Source organism: Phaethon aethereus (assembly GCF_964289735.1).
Source record: "Phaethon aethereus genome assembly, chromosome: W".
NCBI classification, from domain to species: domain Eukaryota; kingdom Metazoa; phylum Chordata; class Aves; order Phaethontiformes; family Phaethontidae; genus Phaethon; species Phaethon aethereus.
The window spans coordinates 4,485,412-4,504,489 of NC_138581.1; the positions used below are offsets into that span (position 1 = coordinate 4,485,412).

The following is a 19,078-nucleotide window of genomic DNA, read 5'->3' on the forward strand; positions in this document are numbered from 1 at the left end:
GGAGACCTCCTGGTCCATAAGGACTGCTCTCCTGCTGCAGCAAACAGCCATGACCAGCAGTCCCTCCTGTTTGGGACATCCAGTTGTACCAGCTTCAAAAAGACTTGCGTAGATGAGATGGGCACTCCCTGGCTTGTCTTGTTTAAATGGTGTAGGTGCTGGCACTTGGCAGCGCGAAGCAATACAGCATCACCCTTTCCCCACATAGCTCCTGGCAGGACAAATCCAGCATGTGCCTGGAAAGATGTTGGCTCTGGGAGGATGTGGAAGCAACGTGATGGGGAGGGAATCATTGCACAAGGTTCCCAGGGGAGGGATGTGAAAGAGAAGAGGCAGCTTGTGGTGGCTGTGAAAAGGTGAATAGGGTGGGAACCAAGAAGAGAAGGACGGAGACAAAGAAGGAGGCAAAGTGATGTGGAGGGGAGCAGAGAGGTTAAATCACAGAGGACCTGGAAGGAGTTAAAGGTGACCTGGAGAGGCACCGGGGCAGTGCAAGCAGGAGGTGATTCCAGAGGTCCAAGTGGGGCAAGGGAGAGGAGGACACAGAGAGAAGGCAGGGTGATTTTGCCGGTACTGATTGGGAAGCGCCTGCTAATTCCCCACTGTCTGTGTTTTGTCCTAGGGCACTAAATGAGAATATGGCCAATGGCATTGAAGATCTTATCGGGATCCCATTCCCGAACCACAGCAGTGAAGTCTTATGTGGTTTAAATGAGCAGCGGCATGATGGTCTCCTCTGCGATGTCATCCTCATTGTACAGGACCAGGAGTACCGGACCCATCGGTCCGTCCTTGCTGCCTGCAGCAAGTACTTCAAAAAACTCTTCACTACCGGCACTTTAACAGACCAGCCCTATGTTTACGAGATTGACTTTGTCAAGCCTGAAGCACTTTCTGCCATCCTCGAGTTTGCCTACACCTCAACCCTCACCATCACCACCTCAAATGTCAAGCACATCCTCAGTGCTGCCAAGATGCTGGAGATCCAGTGCATTATCAATGTATGCCTTGAAATCATGGAGCCTGACAGAGAGGCAGAAGAGGAAGATGACAAAGAGGACGAAGATGACGACGACGATGAAGACGAAGATGAAGAGGAAGAGGAGGAGGAGGAGGAAGTGGAAGATTTTGTCAATCAGGAGAACCTAACCGATGTCCAAGAAGTAAGCTGTCACCAAAGCCCTTCGAAGTCTGATCTTACCGAAGAAGCATACACAGAAGCACCTAAAGACTTTCCAAATCACTACCCAGCCAATAACTCCTCTGGACACTTGGGCGTGATACGAGACTTCTCCATCGAGTCCTTGCTAAGGGAAAACTTGTACCCTAAGGCTAACATGCCAGAAAGGAGGCCAGCTCTCTCTCCTTTCACCCCTAGCTTCTTCCCCCATCTGTGGAATGGTGATTTTAGCTCCTTCTCCCAGCTTGAGGAGCCACAAGTAGACAATGGCCCCTTGGATCTGGTGATAAAAAAGAGGAAGATCAAGGAAGAGGAGGAGAAGGAAGACCTGCCTCCGCCTCCTTTCCCTAATGATTTCTTCAAGGACATATTTACCAACACCCCAGCAGCTCCCTTAGGGCATATTAAGGCAGAGACTGACTATAGCGCTTATCTCAATTTCCTAAGTGCTACTCAGTTTGGAGGAGTTTTTCCCCCATGGCCCCTGGAGGAAGAGAGGAAGATAAAGCCCAAGGCGTCCCAGCAATGTCCCATCTGTAACAAAGTCATCATGGGAGCAGGCAAGCTGCCCAGGCACATGAGGACGCACACGGGAGAGAAGCCGTATATGTGCAATATCTGTGAAGTCCGCTTTACCAGGTGTGCGTTGGTTACCTCTACCATGCGTGGCCGTGTGCAGGGCCGGGGTGGCGGTTGGAGGAGCCATGTCGTGACCCATGGCTGATTCCTAAGCTACACATATCTTTTTCCCCCAAACAAAGTAGCAAAGAAAGCAGGGCATGATCTCTATCCCTTCAGAAAAAAAGGGAGGAAGGGAGGGTGGAGAAAGAAAACGAACCTACTGATTTTGGTGGGTTGTGGATCACATCCACAACTCACTGGATCCATCTGCTTGCTGGACAAAAGCTTAAATAAGTAACGGGATATTTTCAACCCCACCATAGTTCACCACAGTTGGAGAAGAGGGAACTGGAAAACAGATGGTCAAACAGCCAAGGAGGCTTCATCTCTAATGTGCTGGGAGATGCGTTGAGTTGGGAGGGTTATTTAGCTGTGGGATGTAATTAGTTTGGGTTTGCACATTTTGGCATCAGTGTAGACCACAACCAAGTTGCACATGCTTAGACATGACAGTGTCTGGGCTTTCTGAGGCTGGAGCGGTCCTAATTATTATATGTTAGCTGTGAGGTGGGTGTTGGTCTCTCCTTCCAAGTAACAAGTGATGGGACAGGAGGAAACAGCCTCAAGTTGCACCGGGGAGGTTTAGACTGGGTATTAGGAAAAACTTCTTCACCAAAAGGGTTGTCAAGCACTGGAACAGGATGCCCAGGGAAGTGGTTGAGTCACCATCCCTTGAAGGTATTTAAAAGACGTGAAGACGTGGTGCTTAGGGACATGGTTTAGTGGTGGACTTGGCAGTGTTAGGCTAACAGTTGGACTCCGTGATCTTAAGGGTCTTCTCCAACCTAAATGTTTCTATGATTTATCACCCGTTGGCTGCCCAAGAGCCTGCCACCTTGACTCCCTCCATGGTCAGTGGAAAGAGATCAGCACCCTCAGAGAGGTAGATGAGGAAGTGGGATGAGCAAAGGTGTCATCCCCGACCACAGAGACAACCTGCGGGGCTTAGATTAGGGCACCTAACTTTTAGGTATCTCAAGCTAGGTGAGACCAGCCCCAGCATGGGCCGCTCCAAGGCAGGTGTGACCGACCAGATCCATCCCTGGTACCAGTTTTCTTCTGTTCCCCGTCTTTGCATCTCTCTGCACCCCGGCCGAGCCCTCGATGGTAATAAATTGGAGCAGGCTACGCAAATCTAATGCTACAGCTTGCAACCCCGCTCTGAAAAGCTGGGCAAATTTAATAGGTGAGCAGAGACAAATAGATTCCTGGACCAGCTCTTGCTGGGTATAATTAATATCTAATGAGTACAATCTTTACCATAATAATAAAGCTTTCTGACAAGAGCATGGTATTTCAGCCCCTGGCTGCGTGTGAGGGAGAGAGCCCTATTAGGCTGGGGCGAGCAAACCAGAGGAAAATAATACGCGCAGTAGGCAAAGGCAAGCTCCTGACAATGGCCGGACACCTGGGGTGCTCCCGCACTCAGCCTGTCTTTTCTTCTCCCGTCCCTGTGATAATACTCGAGTAGAAGTTATGCAGATGATGAGGATTTGACCTGAAAATAAATTTCTGCGCTCCGCTCCATTAACGCAGCAGACGCCGCGTTAGAATGCGGGAAGCGTCATGCCTCGGGCGGGCGTGCTCGACGTGAGCCGGCTCACCCTGGTATCCGCGGGGGAAAGGCCACTGCCGGGTACTAATTCCTGCCGGCAGGAATTTGGATCCGGCTCCTGCGGGTGCTGCATCCCCAGGCTAGCGCTGGGTCCTCACCTCCGGACGAGCGGGCTCTGCTGGGAGGGGTGGGGTGGGGTCAGCCCGGCGAGCGTAGCTGCGTCCTGCGGTCCCCATCGCTCTCCCGGGTGTGATGCTGCGGCTGTTAATCGCTGACGAGGAAATCGCTTGGCTTGACCCGTCACCGACACCTTCCCCGTGATGGGAATAACAGGGCTGAGCCCTCCCAGAGGGTTCCCAGAGCCCTTTACGAGCAAGGGCAGCGTCGTTGGCTTCGTTCGGGGAAACTGAGGCACAGAGGGATGTTGGTACTGACTGACAGGCACTGCAAAGGTTAGTAGGAGGGTTCGGGTGGGAATACAGGTATATTCAGGTATATATATGTATATATAAAAAATATTCACATATACATATATATGTTCACCTAACCCAGGCAGGTTAAATCAGCATCTTGGAGGTTAGAAGCTCCACGCAGAGAAGCTCTGGCGTGGCCCATTACTAACGCAGGGTTAAACCCGACAGCTTCTACACCCCCCCATATGCTCAACAGCTTTTGAATACAAAGCACAGGGGTAGGAGGACTTTAACCCGCGAAAATAATCAGCAAGAAAATTGCACCCAACGGTGCAGTCTCCCGTCATCATTCACGAAAACGAAGCTGTTCGTTTGGGTCACCCCGCACAGAGCTGAAGGCTGAGGGTTTTTTGCTTCTTCAACACCCTGGGCAAAGTGAAAATGTCAAAACATTGGTTTATTTTTAAATGTATTTGGAAGTATTTTGAATAGCACGCAGCTGTTTGGGTTTGTTTGGTTTTTCTTTTTATTTAGCCATTTTTAGCATTCCTCTGATGTGAGAGCTGTCCTTTAGGGGAGAGTGTGTTTAAGCACAGTGCAGTGATTGAGATGTAGAAGGAGATTACTGCCGGGATTTCCTGGTCACTTATCTCATGCGTCCTGCTCTCGGGAGGGAATCTCATCCTTCCCAAAGCATCGGTGTCGTGGTTTAGCCCCAGCCGGCAACTAAGCACCACGCAGCCGCTCGCTCACTCCCCCTCCCGCAGTGGGACGGGGAAGAGAATTGAGAAAAAAAACCTCGTGGGTTGAGATAAACACGGTTTAATAGGACAGAAAGAAAGAAGGGAACAATAATGATAATACCAACAAAGGAATGTATAAGAACAAGTGATGCCCAATACAGAAATTGCTCACCACCCCGTGATCGACAGCCCGTCCCCGAGCAGCGATTTCCGCCCCCCGGCCAACTCCAGTTTATGTACTGGGCATGACGTCGGATGGTAGGGAATATCTCTTTGGCCAGTCTGGGTCAGCTGTCCCGGCTGTGTCCCCTCCCAGCTCCCCGTGCACCCCCAGCCTGCTCGCTGGCAGGCCAGCACAAGAAGCTGGACTGTCCTTGACGGCTCAGCAACAACCCAAAACATCAGCACATTATCAACAGTTCCTCATCCCAAATCCAAAACACAGTCTCACACTAGCTTCTGTGAGGAAAACCAGCTCTATCCTGGCTGAAACCAGGACAATCGGACTCGCACCCCGGGCCATGACCAGTGCCGTCACCGGGGAGGTGCAAGGCCAGATGGTGCCCGTTGGGGTCCTCTGGGAATGAGGGTGCAGGGAAGCAGAGGTTCCCAAATGGGATTTCTGCATGAATCCTTCCTTTGCATTATTTCTGCGCTCGAGGGACTGTGGAGGAGTGAATTTACTGGGGGAAATAGAGAAAACCTATTTTCCTGGGTGGGGAGTCCCCCAACTTCCCCATCAGATCCCTTCCTCTTCGCCTCAGTGGGATCTCGCATCCCACGGCCAGGACCTGGATCTGCCACTCCTGACTCGCAGGGACACCTGGTTGCGGGAAGCAGGACTTCATTTAGCTAGCTCATTAATTTTTTCCTTAAACAAAGGCTGCTCAGCTTCTAGTCTGCTGGTTCACCCTGCTAAAACGCTGGAGCAAACTGCAAATGTTTCAGCTTTTCCACCAAGACAACCCCAGAGTGCTCAAGGAGAAACTGTTCCAGCCAGAAAGGTTAACGTTATTTGTTCCTATTATTTGTGTTGTGACAGCTCGCAGAGCCCTAATCGCCCTCCTAACGCAATTGCATTAAGGTTATCCACACACAGGGAGCGCGGTTCTCCGCCGGAGAGCCTGCCAGCCGAGCTCCCGTCTCGCGAAGCCTGTGTTTCCCGTGCCGCGTCCTCCCCGCCGCGTCCGGAGCGTCTCGCCCCCCCAGCCTCCGAGCTTCTCCAGGTAGAGCCATAAAACCCCTCTTCCATCCCGCCGGGGCAGGGAGCATGGAGATTCTCCCCGTCTGCTGCCGGAGATGGGTAATAGCCTGAAAAAAGCTTTGCCTGTATTTACATCATGCAGTCCTGGCACGCCGCACGTTTATTAGGAAAAGCGATCCTGCTAGGTTAAACATTACATACGTAAGTTTAAATTATATTCTAGGTGGGGCTGGTAGCTCTGCTTTTTATTAACATTTCCCAAGACTTCGCATTACGAGCCCCTGCGTTCATCCGCTTGCGACTTCGCCGGGCGTTATCCCTTTGGGATGACGTTTTCCACGCTGCTTTGTCTTCGGCACTTGCAGGGGAAATGTGCCCTTGTTGAAATCCTGGGATAACAGCATCTATTCCGAGATGCACACAGGCAGGGTGGCAGAAATGAGTGCAAAGGCAGCACCTTGCAGGTTTTGAGTGCTTGACCTGCCAGCATAAATAGATTTTTTGGATCTTTTTTGCCCTTTTTTTTTTTTTTTTGCACGCTCACATATTTTGTATATAATAATGACATGACTCCATATATTCTCCATATTCTTAGCCACATTGCTAGCGTCTCGGAGGGATCATACGGAAAGCATTTCAGAAAACAATATGAATTCTCCCGCTTTGCTGTTTACTTACTTTCCACGTTGAACTCTGCTCGTGCACTCTAAGCAGCATGCTTGGCTCCGTTCAGCTACAATCAGCTTCGCTTTTTATAATCGTATGCCTTCAACTGTGATTTGTGTAGACGGCAGAAGGAAACACTTATTCATCGGAAAAAAAAAACAGCCATTGGACTGCCAGCTTGGGAAAATATTCTTGCTGCTTTTAGATGTTCTCCACAAAAAAAAAAAACCAAACCCACCAGCTATATTTGTAAATAAATGCTATTGGGGTGGGTATTATGCTGTCCCACGGCTGTATTTAAAAACTTTCTCCAAAATGTGTGTGAGGCTTGATGTGCGCCGGCCTTGGCGAACGTGGCAGGGCAGGACGGAGCGCCCGGGCGCTGCCTGCACCTCTGCCTGCCTCACCCTCCGCCAGGCTCCCGCTTCACACCAGAGCTCCTGAGACACCCAGCGGTCAGCGCAAGGATGAAAGGAAAGGAAGATCAGCTCCAAGAGGGACGTCGGCAAGCGGTATTGCCCCGCGTTGAGTCTCGAAACTCAACTCATCTCCTTGTTTGCAGGCAGGAATATAGCCGTACTTATTTAGGTATTCCCGTATGTTTTGGGGTTTATTCCAGAGGGTTTTTACCTCCATTTTAGGCTGGTTTGGACCCTTTGGGATGGGCTGCAAACTCCTGAGAAGGAGGGCTGGGGCTGGGCGATGTTTAGGCGCTGTCGCCCCGGGAAGGAGGCGGCGGGTGCCAAGGCCAGCCTGTGAGAGCATCCGCACATCGGGGCAGAGCCGTGGCTGGAAGCCCCGGGATGAGCTCCCCACCCTCCCGGCACCTTTCCCTCTCCTGATCCAAGGAGCAGTCCCAGCCGCACCCCTTCCAGCCCACGCCACCTGACCCAGCGCCTTCTCTTTTGCAGGCAGGACAAGCTCAAAATCCACATGAGGAAGCACACGGGGGAGCGGCCGTACCTGTGCATCCACTGCAACGCCAAATTCGTGCACAACTACGACCTGAAGAACCACATGCGCATCCATACGGGCGTCCGGCCCTACCAGTGCGAGTTCTGCTACAAGAGCTTCACCCGCTCCGATCACCTCCACCGTCACATCAAACGCCAGAGCTGCCGGATCGCGCGACCCCGACGGGGACGCAAGCCAGCAGCGTGGAGGGCGGCCGGCTTGCTCTTTGCTCCCGGTGGCCCTCCGGTGGAGAAGAGCTTCGTGATGCCACCAACGTTGGAGGAGATGAGCGGCCACCTCAGCGGCGCGGCCATGTGCCTTCCCGGCCCCAGCCCCAAGCACTTTTTGAGCGGGGCCAAGACCGCCTTCAGCCTGCAGGAGCTGGAGAGCCAGTTTGAAGAAACCCAGATGAAGCTCTTCAGGCGAGCCCAGCTGGACATGGAGAGGAACGCGGGTATCTTTGCCTTCGCCCTGGGCCATAACGAAAACCTCGCTGCCCAGCCCTTCTTCCCCCTCCCTGATCCTTGGAGCACAGGGTTTAGCGGCTTGGCAGGGCTCGGCCACGTGGCTCCCATCTCGGAGGCGAGCAACTAAACCCGTGCCCAGTCCCACCATGGGTCTGCTCCCTTCCCAACAGGGCAACCGGCTCCCTCGGGGTCCCCGCCTGCCCTTTCGCACCATCTGGCTCCCAAGAAGCTCTTCGGCCCCCCGCCGCCATGGCCTGCACGGGGCTCGGGGCACAGGGCCTCCCTGGGGCGGGCGGGCGGGTGGGCGCTGCGCCCCATGGCCACCGGCACTTTAGACTCTGCGACGTGCTTGGCTTGGGGGCTGTAGGGCACCCGCTGCCCCACCTGGTCGCCCACCACCCACAGCTCCGTCTGGGAAGGCCAGGCCAGGGCTGCTGCTCTCTTCAATGCTCCCGAAAGTGTCACTTGCCTTAGTCCAGGGCATGGCCATCACCTTGAGATGGCTCTTCTGGGGGAGATGTTCCCCATTGTCCACTGGTGGGGCCCGCTGGACACTGACAAGCCGTCCAGACTTGGTTTTGATATGTTACATTCCTTGGCCCTTTTGGTCAAAAGGACTTTTTTTTTTTTTTAATTAATGCTCATGTCTGGCAACCGAATTTATTCTACAAGGGATAAAGGGAAGGGTCAAGCAGCCATGTTGGGAGGGGGGGGGATCCCGACCGTTGCCTTTCTCAGTGGCGTATCAGATTTGTGGGGCTGGTGAAAGCCCTGCTGTGCAGGATGAGTTGGGACCCTAAACAAATCCAAAAAAAAGAGATAGAAAATCACCTGGGAGCAAAGCTGGATGGAAAAGGGATTTTTTAATTATGTTGGTTCATTGGCCATTTCCAAATTTGAGGAGAACCAAACCCTATTTTGAGCATTCTATCTTCAGTTGCTTGAAAAGGTGAAGGAAAAATTTTGAAAGGATCAGAAATGTTTCAATCCTGAGGTTTTTTTAAAGCCTCGCTTTGCAAAAATAAACCTTGTGGGAATTTTGAAATGAAAAAGTCATCTCAAACCCAAGAGTCAGAATTCACCACCACTGACCGTTCTGAAATGTCTGGGGTTTTGTCCTTAATTCTCCCTAATTCTTATATGTATTTTGATGACAAAAATTTAGAAAACACTTGAGTGTCCCCAAATCTGCAATGTCAGTGGGAAAAAATTAGGTTTGCACATTTCCCTGCTGTTTGTCTCAAGGGATCTTTGTGGAAAAGAAGTCTGCTAAAGATGTCTTGCAGATGAGATTGTCCACTCACAAGCAAGTAGAAATACTATTTCTTCACCATTTGTTGGTTCAGAACATGAGGCGGTAACATATGATGGGTACTCCAAGCTGAAGGTTGCCCAAGGTGGCCACCAGGTCTGGGGTCCTCTCCAGCATCCCTGCAGACCCTGGCCTGGCCACCCCTATTTAATATTCTTTTTGAAGCCAAAAAAGTGGCAGATTGGCTGGAATTGCCCCATCAGCTCCTTCAGCCCCTAAAAACATGAGCTACTCTCAGGCATAAAGGTTTTTGATGGCCATCTGGCTCCCAACGGCTCCTCTCAGACATGGTGGGACCGCAGTTTCACCACCAGCTGAGATGGCTTGCGATGGGTGCCCTGGGAAGCTGGTTTTACACAAAACCAGTGCTCGAAAACGTAAGTGTTACAAATTAGGGCTTTTTCTTTCTCTTTTTACTGTTACCTTTCAACGTCAGCAGGATCAAAGGGAACGGGAGGACCGCGGGTTCATTCATTTTTTGGTTTGCCCATCGACGGTGCCGCACTGAAGCCGTGGCTGGATGAGGGTCTCCCCCCTGGAGCATGGGGGGGACACGAGGGGTCCAGGATCCCCAGCCCCCCATGAGGGCATGAAGGACTTCTGCTCTGAGACCATCCATAGCTGAACAATCCCAAGGCACCGCCCAAGGCTCGCTTCCTCCTCCAAAAAGAAATCCACAAAGACTCCACGTGCAACAGGTCAATGGAGAGGGGGGAAAAAAGAAGAAAAAAAAAAAGAAAACTTATGAAAACTGCGTCAAACTTGTTTTGTTTTTAATCCCTATCAACTTCTTACACAAGCGACGTTTTGCAGATGACTGGTTACTTCAGGTGTTTTTTTGTCTATGATTTGGAGTCATTGTAAAGTATCCAAAGATGTCGAGTACTGTATAATCTACAAGGACTTGAAGCAAGGTGGTTTTTCCGTCTCGATTTGTCTTTTGGGTTGGTTGGGGTTTTTTTTTCCTATTTGTCTAGGGGGGAAAAACCTTTGCAATTTTTCTATTTATAACTATTTTTATGTGATTGCTTTATGTACAAAACAATGGAAAAAAATCAAAACAAAAAAGGAGAGAAACACACACACACACAAACAAATTTGCCTTAGTTACTCACGGGACAATCACCCTTAACGTTCATTGATGCTAGAAAGTGGATGGAAAAAGAGAGACTAGGTCTTTTTATGTATTTATTAAACTGTATTAATTGATGCTCTTAAATTATTAGCAGGACTTGGTTCTCTTGCCTGTGGCCGTGCTGAGAAGGCTAAGCCGCTGCAGATGCTGAGCTGCCTCGCTCCTCAGGCCGGTGCGACCACCCCCGTGGCCTCAGGTCTAAACGTACGTTTGCCAGAGACACAAATTTGGTGCTTTCCAAAGGCACCTTTTGGAAAGCCAAAATAACCACGCATTAATTAAGCATCTAGCTGGCATGGGCTCCAGGGGGAGGCCGTTTGTGTTACGATGCTGATGATGATTAATGAGTTAAGGTTGATTTTCCCATGTTGCGCTGAGTTGGGTTGGATGGAGCCGGCAGCAATCACGTTTTGGGGTGGGGAGGGAGGAGTAGAGAAAACCCTGTTTCTTCCCATTTCGATGTTGTGCGGTGACTCCAGGCCACAGGTATCCACGTGGGAGCCCGGCTAAGCGCGGAGGTGCCTTCCCAGGCCTCTAATCCCCTTCCCCAGCCAGGACGGGTGTGATGAGCACCGAGCCCCCGGCTGGAAGGATGCAGGGCTCTCTCTCAGCTCACGGTGCGGTGGCTTCTTGTTCATCTTCTCACCACAGCTCCTCAGGCCCGGCTGCAGCAGGTACCGCTGAGCGCTGGGCTGCCCCCAAAGCCGCGTGGCCAGCAGGGCGAGGGGGGGGATTCTGCCCCTCTGCCCCGCTCTGGGGAGACCCCCCTGCAGGGCTGCGTCCAGCTCTGGAGCCCTCGGCACAGGAGAGACATGGACCTGCTGGAGCGGGGCCAGAGGAGGCCCCAACAACGCTCCGAGGGCTGGAACCCCTCTGCTGGGAGGACTGGCTGGGAGAGCTGGGGGGGCTCAGCCTGGAGCAGAGAAGGCTCCAGGGAGACCTTCCTGCAGCTGCCAGGGCTGAGAGGGGCTGAGGAGAAAGGTGAGGACAGACGTTTTAGCTGGGCCTGTAGCAACAGGACAAGGGGTGATGGTTTTAAACTAAAAAAGGGCAGATTCAGACTAGATAGAAGGAAGAAATGTTTCATAGTGAGGGTGGTGAACCCCTGTCCCAGGTTGCCCCGAGAGGTGGTGGATGCCCCATCCCTGGAAACATCCCAGGTCAGGCTGGACGGGGCTCTGAGCAACCTGCTCTGGTTGCAGATGTCCCTGCTCACTGCAGGGGGTTGGACTAGATGGCCTTGAAAGGTCCCTTCCAGACAGAACCATCCTGTGATTCTGTGAACACAGCTGACGCGAATGTGATCCCTGTAATTCATGTTGCCGCTATGGAGTTGCAGAATTTCCTTGTTATTTGTGAAAGAGGTGCAAAAGCCTGGAAAACAGGTCCCAGCTGTGAATGGTGGGACTCATCCCACGTTCAGCCATTTGCAAGTGAGGTAACAGACACTCTGTGTACATTGAGACACCTACATGTTGACACTTTAATTTTGGGTGTCCTAACCTGCAACGTGATTTCCAGCCGCCTTCTGAAGCCATCCTGGCTCTGGAGGGAGGCAGGTACTGCTGGCGGTTGATTCACCCCACCTACGCTGGACCTCCCAAAGGTGGGATGAATCACCTTTGACAGCACCTGCCTATCTACTACCTACCAGTGTGTTTGGAAAAACTCGCTTGGACTAAACTGCTTTCTTTTCCCATAGCTACAGCGAGATAAGGTTAACCACGGGGAGGGATGTTCCTTCTCTGCTCAGCTGATGGGACAGTCTCTGGCAAAACCTCTCCCAGGAGGATGGGATCATAGAATTACAGGATGGTTTGGTTGGAAGGGACCTTTCAAGGCCACCTAGTCCAACCCTCTGCCATGAGCAGGGACATCTGCAACCAGAGCAGGTTGCTCAGAGCCCCGTCCAGCCTGACCTTGAAATGGTCAGGGATGCTTGGGATGGTTGGCACAGCCCAGGGACCATTCCCAGCTCAGTTGGCTTGGCTTCTTCCCAGGCTGTTTTCACTGGGAAAGCGATGGGAAATAAGGGTCCAAGTCCACCCTCCCAAGCCTGGGGACCAGGGACTCAGGCTCATGGGTTGTACACCCCGCTGCAACCCCCGCAAAACACCCCGAGCTCCCACGGCCAGCGGTTATTTTCCTTCCCTCGCGCTCCCAAAGCAGCGCTCTGCAGCATCGGGTGCGTGGGCAGGGGTCTGGGCCTGCGGGCACAGTCCAAAAATGTAGCTTGAGAAGGTGGAAATATCAATGCCCCTCCCAGGGCAGGCGGTCGGTTGTTGAGCATCTCGCCCGTGCCCAAAGCCTGCAGGACCATGGCAGGGTCAGCACATTCCACATAAACGGTGTGTTTCTGCGCACAACAGACACAAAATGAAAATGAAGTGAATTTTTAGCTATTTAAATACATTTTTAATTTTTTTTTTAACCTTGTGGATTTTAACCCCATTTGAAGCTCATATCCTGGTTTGCTTATAATGCAAAAAAAAAAAAAGATTTGCAAGGGGAGGGTGAAAAATCTGAAAATTGCTCGGAGGAGCTGTGCGCTAATCAGACACATGGGACTCACAGAAAGAAACCAGCTTCAGTAAATGCTTGTTAGCAGCAACATACGGCTACACCCTTGCTCCCGAGCAGCTGCTGTTATCTGCTGGATCATCCAGAGCGCGGTGGGGGAAGCGGTGCCGGGGTGATGCGACGCGCGCAGCGTTTGCTTGCACCAGGTGTTGCTGCAAAAGGAGCGTCTCCTGCGTACAAGCGGCGTGGAGCAGGATGGGCAACTCCCCCCTCTCCCCCCAAAAAAACCCACCAAAAAAGGGAAAGAGCAAGCCTGCGCTTTGGGAAGCGAGAGGCTTTTCCATTTGGCAGTCACCTGCGGAAAAAAAAAAGCACATCATTTCTTAATATACTCCCTAAAATGCTTCAGACCCGGATGTGTGGTCCTCAGCAGAACTCCTAGTGACACCAGTGGGGCTGCAAACGCTGCCCCATCTCTGCTCCCCTCCTGCCCTGCCCGCAGCCCCGTGGGACCTACCGTGTCCCCATCCCGGGCATTTTCCCACCCATTTTGGAGGGAATTAGTGCTTTATTTGCAGTCTCGGTGCCCTAAAGCTGGAAGAGGAAAGTTTCAAGATAAGACAGTAAATGAAGCGAGACCCCAACCACCTCATTTTAAGAAAACGTTGCGTTTTGTCCTTTGTCGGGTTTTTAGGGTCTGCTGTCACCTTTTGGCACCCCTGATGGCCTGCACCTCCTTGGTCCACACGTGACTTTCTTTCCAAGCCAAAAAAGAAAGGGAAGAAATGAGAAAAAACCCTTCTTGTAGGAGATAGACCTACTCTCCCCGTGTAGCCCAAGCGAATGCAGCCCCATCCCACCTCCCAGGCCCCTCTCCGGGATCCCTGCCACCCCGACGGCAGGAGAGAAAATACCTGTGGCTTGGAAATGCCTTTTTTTTCCTTGTTTTCCTGTGTTGAACCGATGTTTTACATGACTTGCACTAATTGCTGTAGGGCAGGATACTGTTAGGTTTCTTTGTTTCAGTCTCTTGTTTGGTTGCGACTCCTCTTGGCTAAGAAAACAGCAGTCTATACACGTACCTGCTGCACATTTTACACCCCTGGAGAAAATAAACTATTCCCTGAAGCAGTGAGTGGCTCGTCTGTCCTTAACACTGCGGTGGGGCTGGGGGAACGGAGAAGTTACGGCATCAACTGATGGCGAGATGGGTGATGGACCACCTCATGGTGGCCTTCAGGGTGATCCTTCATGTGGCATCCGGGCTGTCACCGTGAGGGTGCTTGGGCTGAGGCGATGTCCGATACCCCAGCAGGAAATCTGTCTGCAGAAAAAGAAAACCCATAAGCACAATTTGGGACTTTTCTCCTCGTTTCTGCTCGTCTGTTTCTGCAGCTCCCTGGCACGCTCAAACTTGCACTGCCCTCATGTGGTGACCTGGTGACAGCTCTGCCACTGGAACGATGCTGGGGACATCAGTGGCTCAGTACTCACATCTGGAAATGGTTTTGGGGGTCTCTGTTGCACCAGGACAGGCATGATCCTCCATCATCTCCCGTCATACCCAACCGCATCTGCCAGGCAGAGGAAATACAAAGCTCAACCACATCAAGACGGAGTTTAATGGTTGGACTCGATGATCGTAAGGGTCTTTTCCAAGCAAAATGATTCTATGATTCTGAGAGTTTTCTGCACCCCAATTAACCACAACCAAATAATTAGGCCAGGGAGGCCAGTGACATCCCACCCACAACTGTCAGCGACCTCATGGGGACCCTGATTTTGAGAAGATTATTCCCTGCAGTCCAAGGGTGAGTTGGGACTGGACCCTCTGATGCCCAGCATGGCCTCAGCTGGTATTTCCCTCTTCCCCTCGTGGTACCACTAATCGTATTGCCCAGTTCAGGTGAGTAGAGAGGCCAAATATAAATCTTATGCAATTGTATAAAGCTCATTTCCTTAGGAATTGGGGCTAAAAACCATAAACACAAATAGCAAGGAAGAAGCCAACAGCAGTGCCAAGCTACTCTTTATAATTGGAAGGTTTATTTTATTTCTTTCTTCCTGCGGAGATGACACCGACTGAGATGTCACAAATCTGATCGGGCTTCCTAATAGTTCATGCAGCGCCTCAAGCCTCAGGGGTCATCTTAAATTCAGGCAGCCAATTTGCAAGCAGGCGACGCAAAGCACGCAAGCCGCAGGCTTGGTCAGACCCAGGCAGGGGTTGAGGTTTTAAGGACAGGCCATGGCTGCCAGCGAAAACCCTCCTCTGCTCTTGGGTGAGCTTCAGCAAATCCTTATACTGATGGCTATACACCTGCCTGCCTTTGTACGCGGGAAGGTGTAGCTGTTAACTCGGTTTCCACAGTAAACAGGACAGTGTTTTCTCGGTGGGACCAACTTCTGCAACGTTAGCTGGAGTTTTGCATCATTTGGGAAATATTTAAGGCTTCGCCCTTGTGTTCTCAGAACCTGGGTTCTCATTTAAGCAGCTTTTACGAGATGTTTCTGGCCCTCGCTATTGCCAGGAGGTTTCGATGATAATCACTGAAAAATCAGTTGGAAGTACAAAGTTCTCCCCAGGTACTTTGCAGCCCACCAGCGTTCACAACCTTTCTGAGACATCATCCTTGGATGTGAAGCGGAGGTGAGTGGTGATTTGCTCCGAGCGCTGCTGCAGGGATGAAGGAGCCGGGCTGTGATACACCAAAATTTGAAGACAAGTGCTGGATGAGGAAAGCAAAGAGCGAGCAGGGGCTCTGCGGGAGGTGGAAGATGGTCTCCCGTGGGGAGACGGCGGAGCTGAGGGCAATCACTGCTGCCAGAGCAGCAGCCCACGCGTAGACGTGCTCCTCATCCAGCTGGCCGGTGTCCTGCTGTTTCGCGTTTGATCAGCTCAGCCAATGACAAAGGTTATTGTAGCTCCAAGCATCAGGGAACCTTTTTCCCTGGAGCAGAAAGAGCCAAGCTGGATAATATATGTCTCTACTTTAAGACAGATTCAACAACCCTAATGTATGTATAAATACATATGCAGACCTATATACATACCACATGTAGTTGGCTGTCCTCCTCACTAGATCTTAGATAGAAGACAATATTATTTCTCCTTTGGGGGGGGAAACTGAGGCACGGGAGGGCACAGGGATTCATTGATGGCTCCCTTGCAGCACGCGGGTATGTGAGTGTGCGCTGCCAGCCCACCCTTTAACACGTGGTCCTTGCGCGGGTGCAAATCATCACTGGGGGGTGGCCAACCTCAGCAATGGCTTCATCAGTCTGTTAAATGTAATGCTAGAGGCAGCATCCCCGTGCCTCCTCATCTCCAGCATCCCCGTCTGATACAGTGGGCCACTGCGCAAATCACCAGTGAGAAAGAAATTTGGAGCAAGAGGGGAAAAAAAAAGTAACCAAGAGAGGATGTTTTGGAAGGAGACCGTGCTAAGACGAGCTGGTGAGAGCAGCAGGAGCCATCGGGGACCCACGTGGCTGTGGCTGGTTCAGGGGACCGTGCTCTGCGTTAGCAGGCACCTGCCACAAAGGTCCGTACCCAAGGGTGGAAGGCTGCCAATCCCCCCAAAATAAGAGGCAACGACGCCGGAGGTAAATGTCCGTTGTGCCACTGGTGATGCTCTGAAGCAAGCGGGCAAGAACGAGGGAGAACGAAAAGTGGGGATGACTCCCAGTGCGGGTGAGGAAGGAAAGCCCCCTCCTGACGCCTCGCTTAGCGGCAGGGAGGGGATGCGGCTGCCGCCACCAGTGCCCCTGATCTGGCAGGGATCCCAAAACTCCCAAAGCACGGGACGTGCTCACGACACGCACGTGGGTTTCTTGCTTGCGGCAAACGTGTGCGCCCGCCGCGCCGAAGCCCGCACCGCTCCGCGTCGGCTGCTGCGTTAACGCCCCGTATGCCAGATCCACGGCGGGGGGGCCCGTACGGATCTTAAGCGGGGGAAAAGGGACGTCTGAGCACGAGGGAGCAGGGACGGTTCAGAGAGGCCTTGGGGGCCGGAGATGCGGGTGTTGGGGAAAAGGATGCTCGGCGGGTGCGAGAGCCCACACGGGAAGGCACGGGGCGAGCGGCTCCATGCCCAACAGCAGCAACGGGCCCCTGATGGCTAAAAAAGGAGGTGGAAGATGTTGAGGGGGTGATGAAGGGCACCACTGACCCTCTGCAACGTGTTTCTCTAGCACAGCTTGGCAGGAAGTTGCACGTGCCAAATTTATTTATTATGAAAAGGCATTTTTAAGACACCAACAAGCTTTGAAAAATATCCCGCTGGAAATCTGAAGGTGCTTCTGCACATTGGGAGCATCTCCTGCCTGGGTGGCAGCAACAGGGTGGATGAAGGAAACCCCCTGTGTATGGATCAGCAGAGAGGCAGGAGGCTCTGGGTGTGCCCATAGCTCGTTAAGTGCCAGATGAAGGGCTAACGAGGGCCATGACCAGCTGAAGCTCCACAGGTTCATCCCAAAGCACTGAAAAGGGGCGTTAGGCTGTTGCTGAGTCAATCCTAGATCCCTAGGGAAGGGGATGGTGGTAGCTGCACCTCTTTCAGCCCTCACCATGGGGTGACCATGATTTCTCCTGCATCCTTGGTAGTTCATCCAGATACAGGTGACAGAGGGTACCTGCATCATGCAAAAGGTTAGTTAAAGTGCTTGAAAAGCAACTCTTGGCTTGAAAAAAATCTGTCAATTTATCAGAGTCTTGGCCTCAAACAAAGCAGGGGACCTTCCATTACATTTAGTAAACTATTCTGCATCCTCTTCCACCAGCCTAGCTCAGGCATGCTGTGATTTCCAGCCCATGGCTGTAACCTGCCCTATCTCCCTGCCTTAAGAGAGAAACTCGTTCCACTTTGAGTTCAGGACTGGGATTTGGGCTCCTCGAGGGACAGCATCTAATCTTTCTACCTTGGCTCCTCTATTTGTACAATGGAAGTAATGACTTTGTCCATCTTTGTGGGCTGTGGTGAGGATTACTGCTCAATCTGAGACTCTGCTGTGCACCGAAGAGGGAGCCCGGTGTTAAGAGCAGGTATTGGCCACGTTGACTGGGATGCTGCTTCCCTGCTATGGCTGTAGTCGCTCCAAGGATGCGGTGGGATTTGTGAATGGAGAAGGGAGGGAGGGAGCTAATTCCAGTGTCAGGGTGAGCAGGTACGTGCTCATCCCTGTTGCCAACTGGGGAGCAGCTTGCTCAGGCGGTGATGGGGAAATTTAACTATAAGGGGAGATGAGTTTTGCTGTGCCTGTAACCTGTGTGTGTGTACTGATGCTCTCATGTGTGGGTCCACTGTCGGCCAAGACACGGGAAACGTCTCCAAGCATTGAAAAGTATGAAAAGTGCAAAAAATGAAACAAGGAGGTGACAAAAAAGCTGTAAGAAAAGGCAATCAGAGAGCTGGTGGGACAACAGGATGCAGGAGCCTGGAAAGGAGAACATATGAGGGGATGGCAGGGATGTGGCTGGGCAAGGAAGCTATCTCCTTTGTCCCAGGTCCTCGCTACCTGCACTGCGGGGCAGAGTGTGGTTTTGAGAGCAAGCCCCAGCCTTCCCCCTATGCCGCGTGCGTTAACCCAGCTGCACCCTGGCCCCAGCCGGTCCCTATGGTGCACAGGCTGGAGCAGCTGCAGGTTGTTCTGTTGGTGGATGGGCCAATGATCTAAGTGTCCCAGATCCACCTAGAAAGCATAAGCTAAGATGTCCAGAGTTCTCCCTGCCAAGCTGTTTTGGGGGGCTGTCTCTCCTTGGGCAGAGAGTTTATGTGAACAGAAATGTGCTTTGGTCTCAGAAGGGGGTTTGAGCTGGGATTTAACCTAGTAGTGTGGGCAAGCACATAAATTCAGCTTGCTTCACTGTATGTGCCCAACTTTAATGCCAAAGTCAGTACACCATCTTGTCTCCTGATGCCCCGGAGAAGCCACGGGGACATCTCTCGGAGATGTCAAGTTCTGGGAGAGCAGAAACCCCGTTGGGAGTTGTTTCTTTCTCCCTACCAGATGCAGAAAGAGCAAGTACACAGCTGTCATGGGTAACATGGTTGATACTATCCAGAATGCAACCAGTTTAGGTGCCCCACACCCGTACCCTGACCAAAGACTTTTCAGTATTTAAAGCCACCATCAACTATTCAGCATTTTTATTCCAATATCTGCCCTTGCTCCTGTTGCTGTGGCATCCAAGGGACAAACCTCAGCCTGCTTCAAGATTAACTCCCAGGAGACGTTTAAAATCCCAG

General features: G+C 51.9%; 1 protein-coding gene across 1 annotated transcript; it reads left to right on the forward strand.

Annotated features, from left to right (window-relative positions):
- Positions 1-623: 623 nt before the first annotated feature.
- LOC309415055 (zinc finger and BTB domain-containing protein 7C-like) lies at positions 624-8,659 on the forward strand. The gene is made up of 2 exons (XM_082012446.1): positions 624-1,819; positions 7,354-8,659. Exons 1-2 carry the CDS (start codon positions 639-641, stop codon positions 7,988-7,990), a joined length of 1,818 nt encoding a protein of 605 aa, XP_081868572.1. The 5' UTR covers positions 624-638; the 3' UTR covers positions 7,991-8,659.
- Positions 8,660-19,078: the final 10,419 nt, after the last annotated feature.

Bases quoted from the DNA above. Each gene is read 5' to 3' on its own strand.
- LOC309415055 (XM_082012446.1), top strand. From the start codon at position 639: ATGGCCAATGGCATTGAAGATCTTATCGGGATCCCATTCCCGAACCAC. The intron at 1,820-7,353 runs GTGTGCGTTGGT...TCTCTTTTGCAG, and splicing joins TGTGAAGTCCGCTTTACCAG to GCAGGACAAGCTCAAAATCC.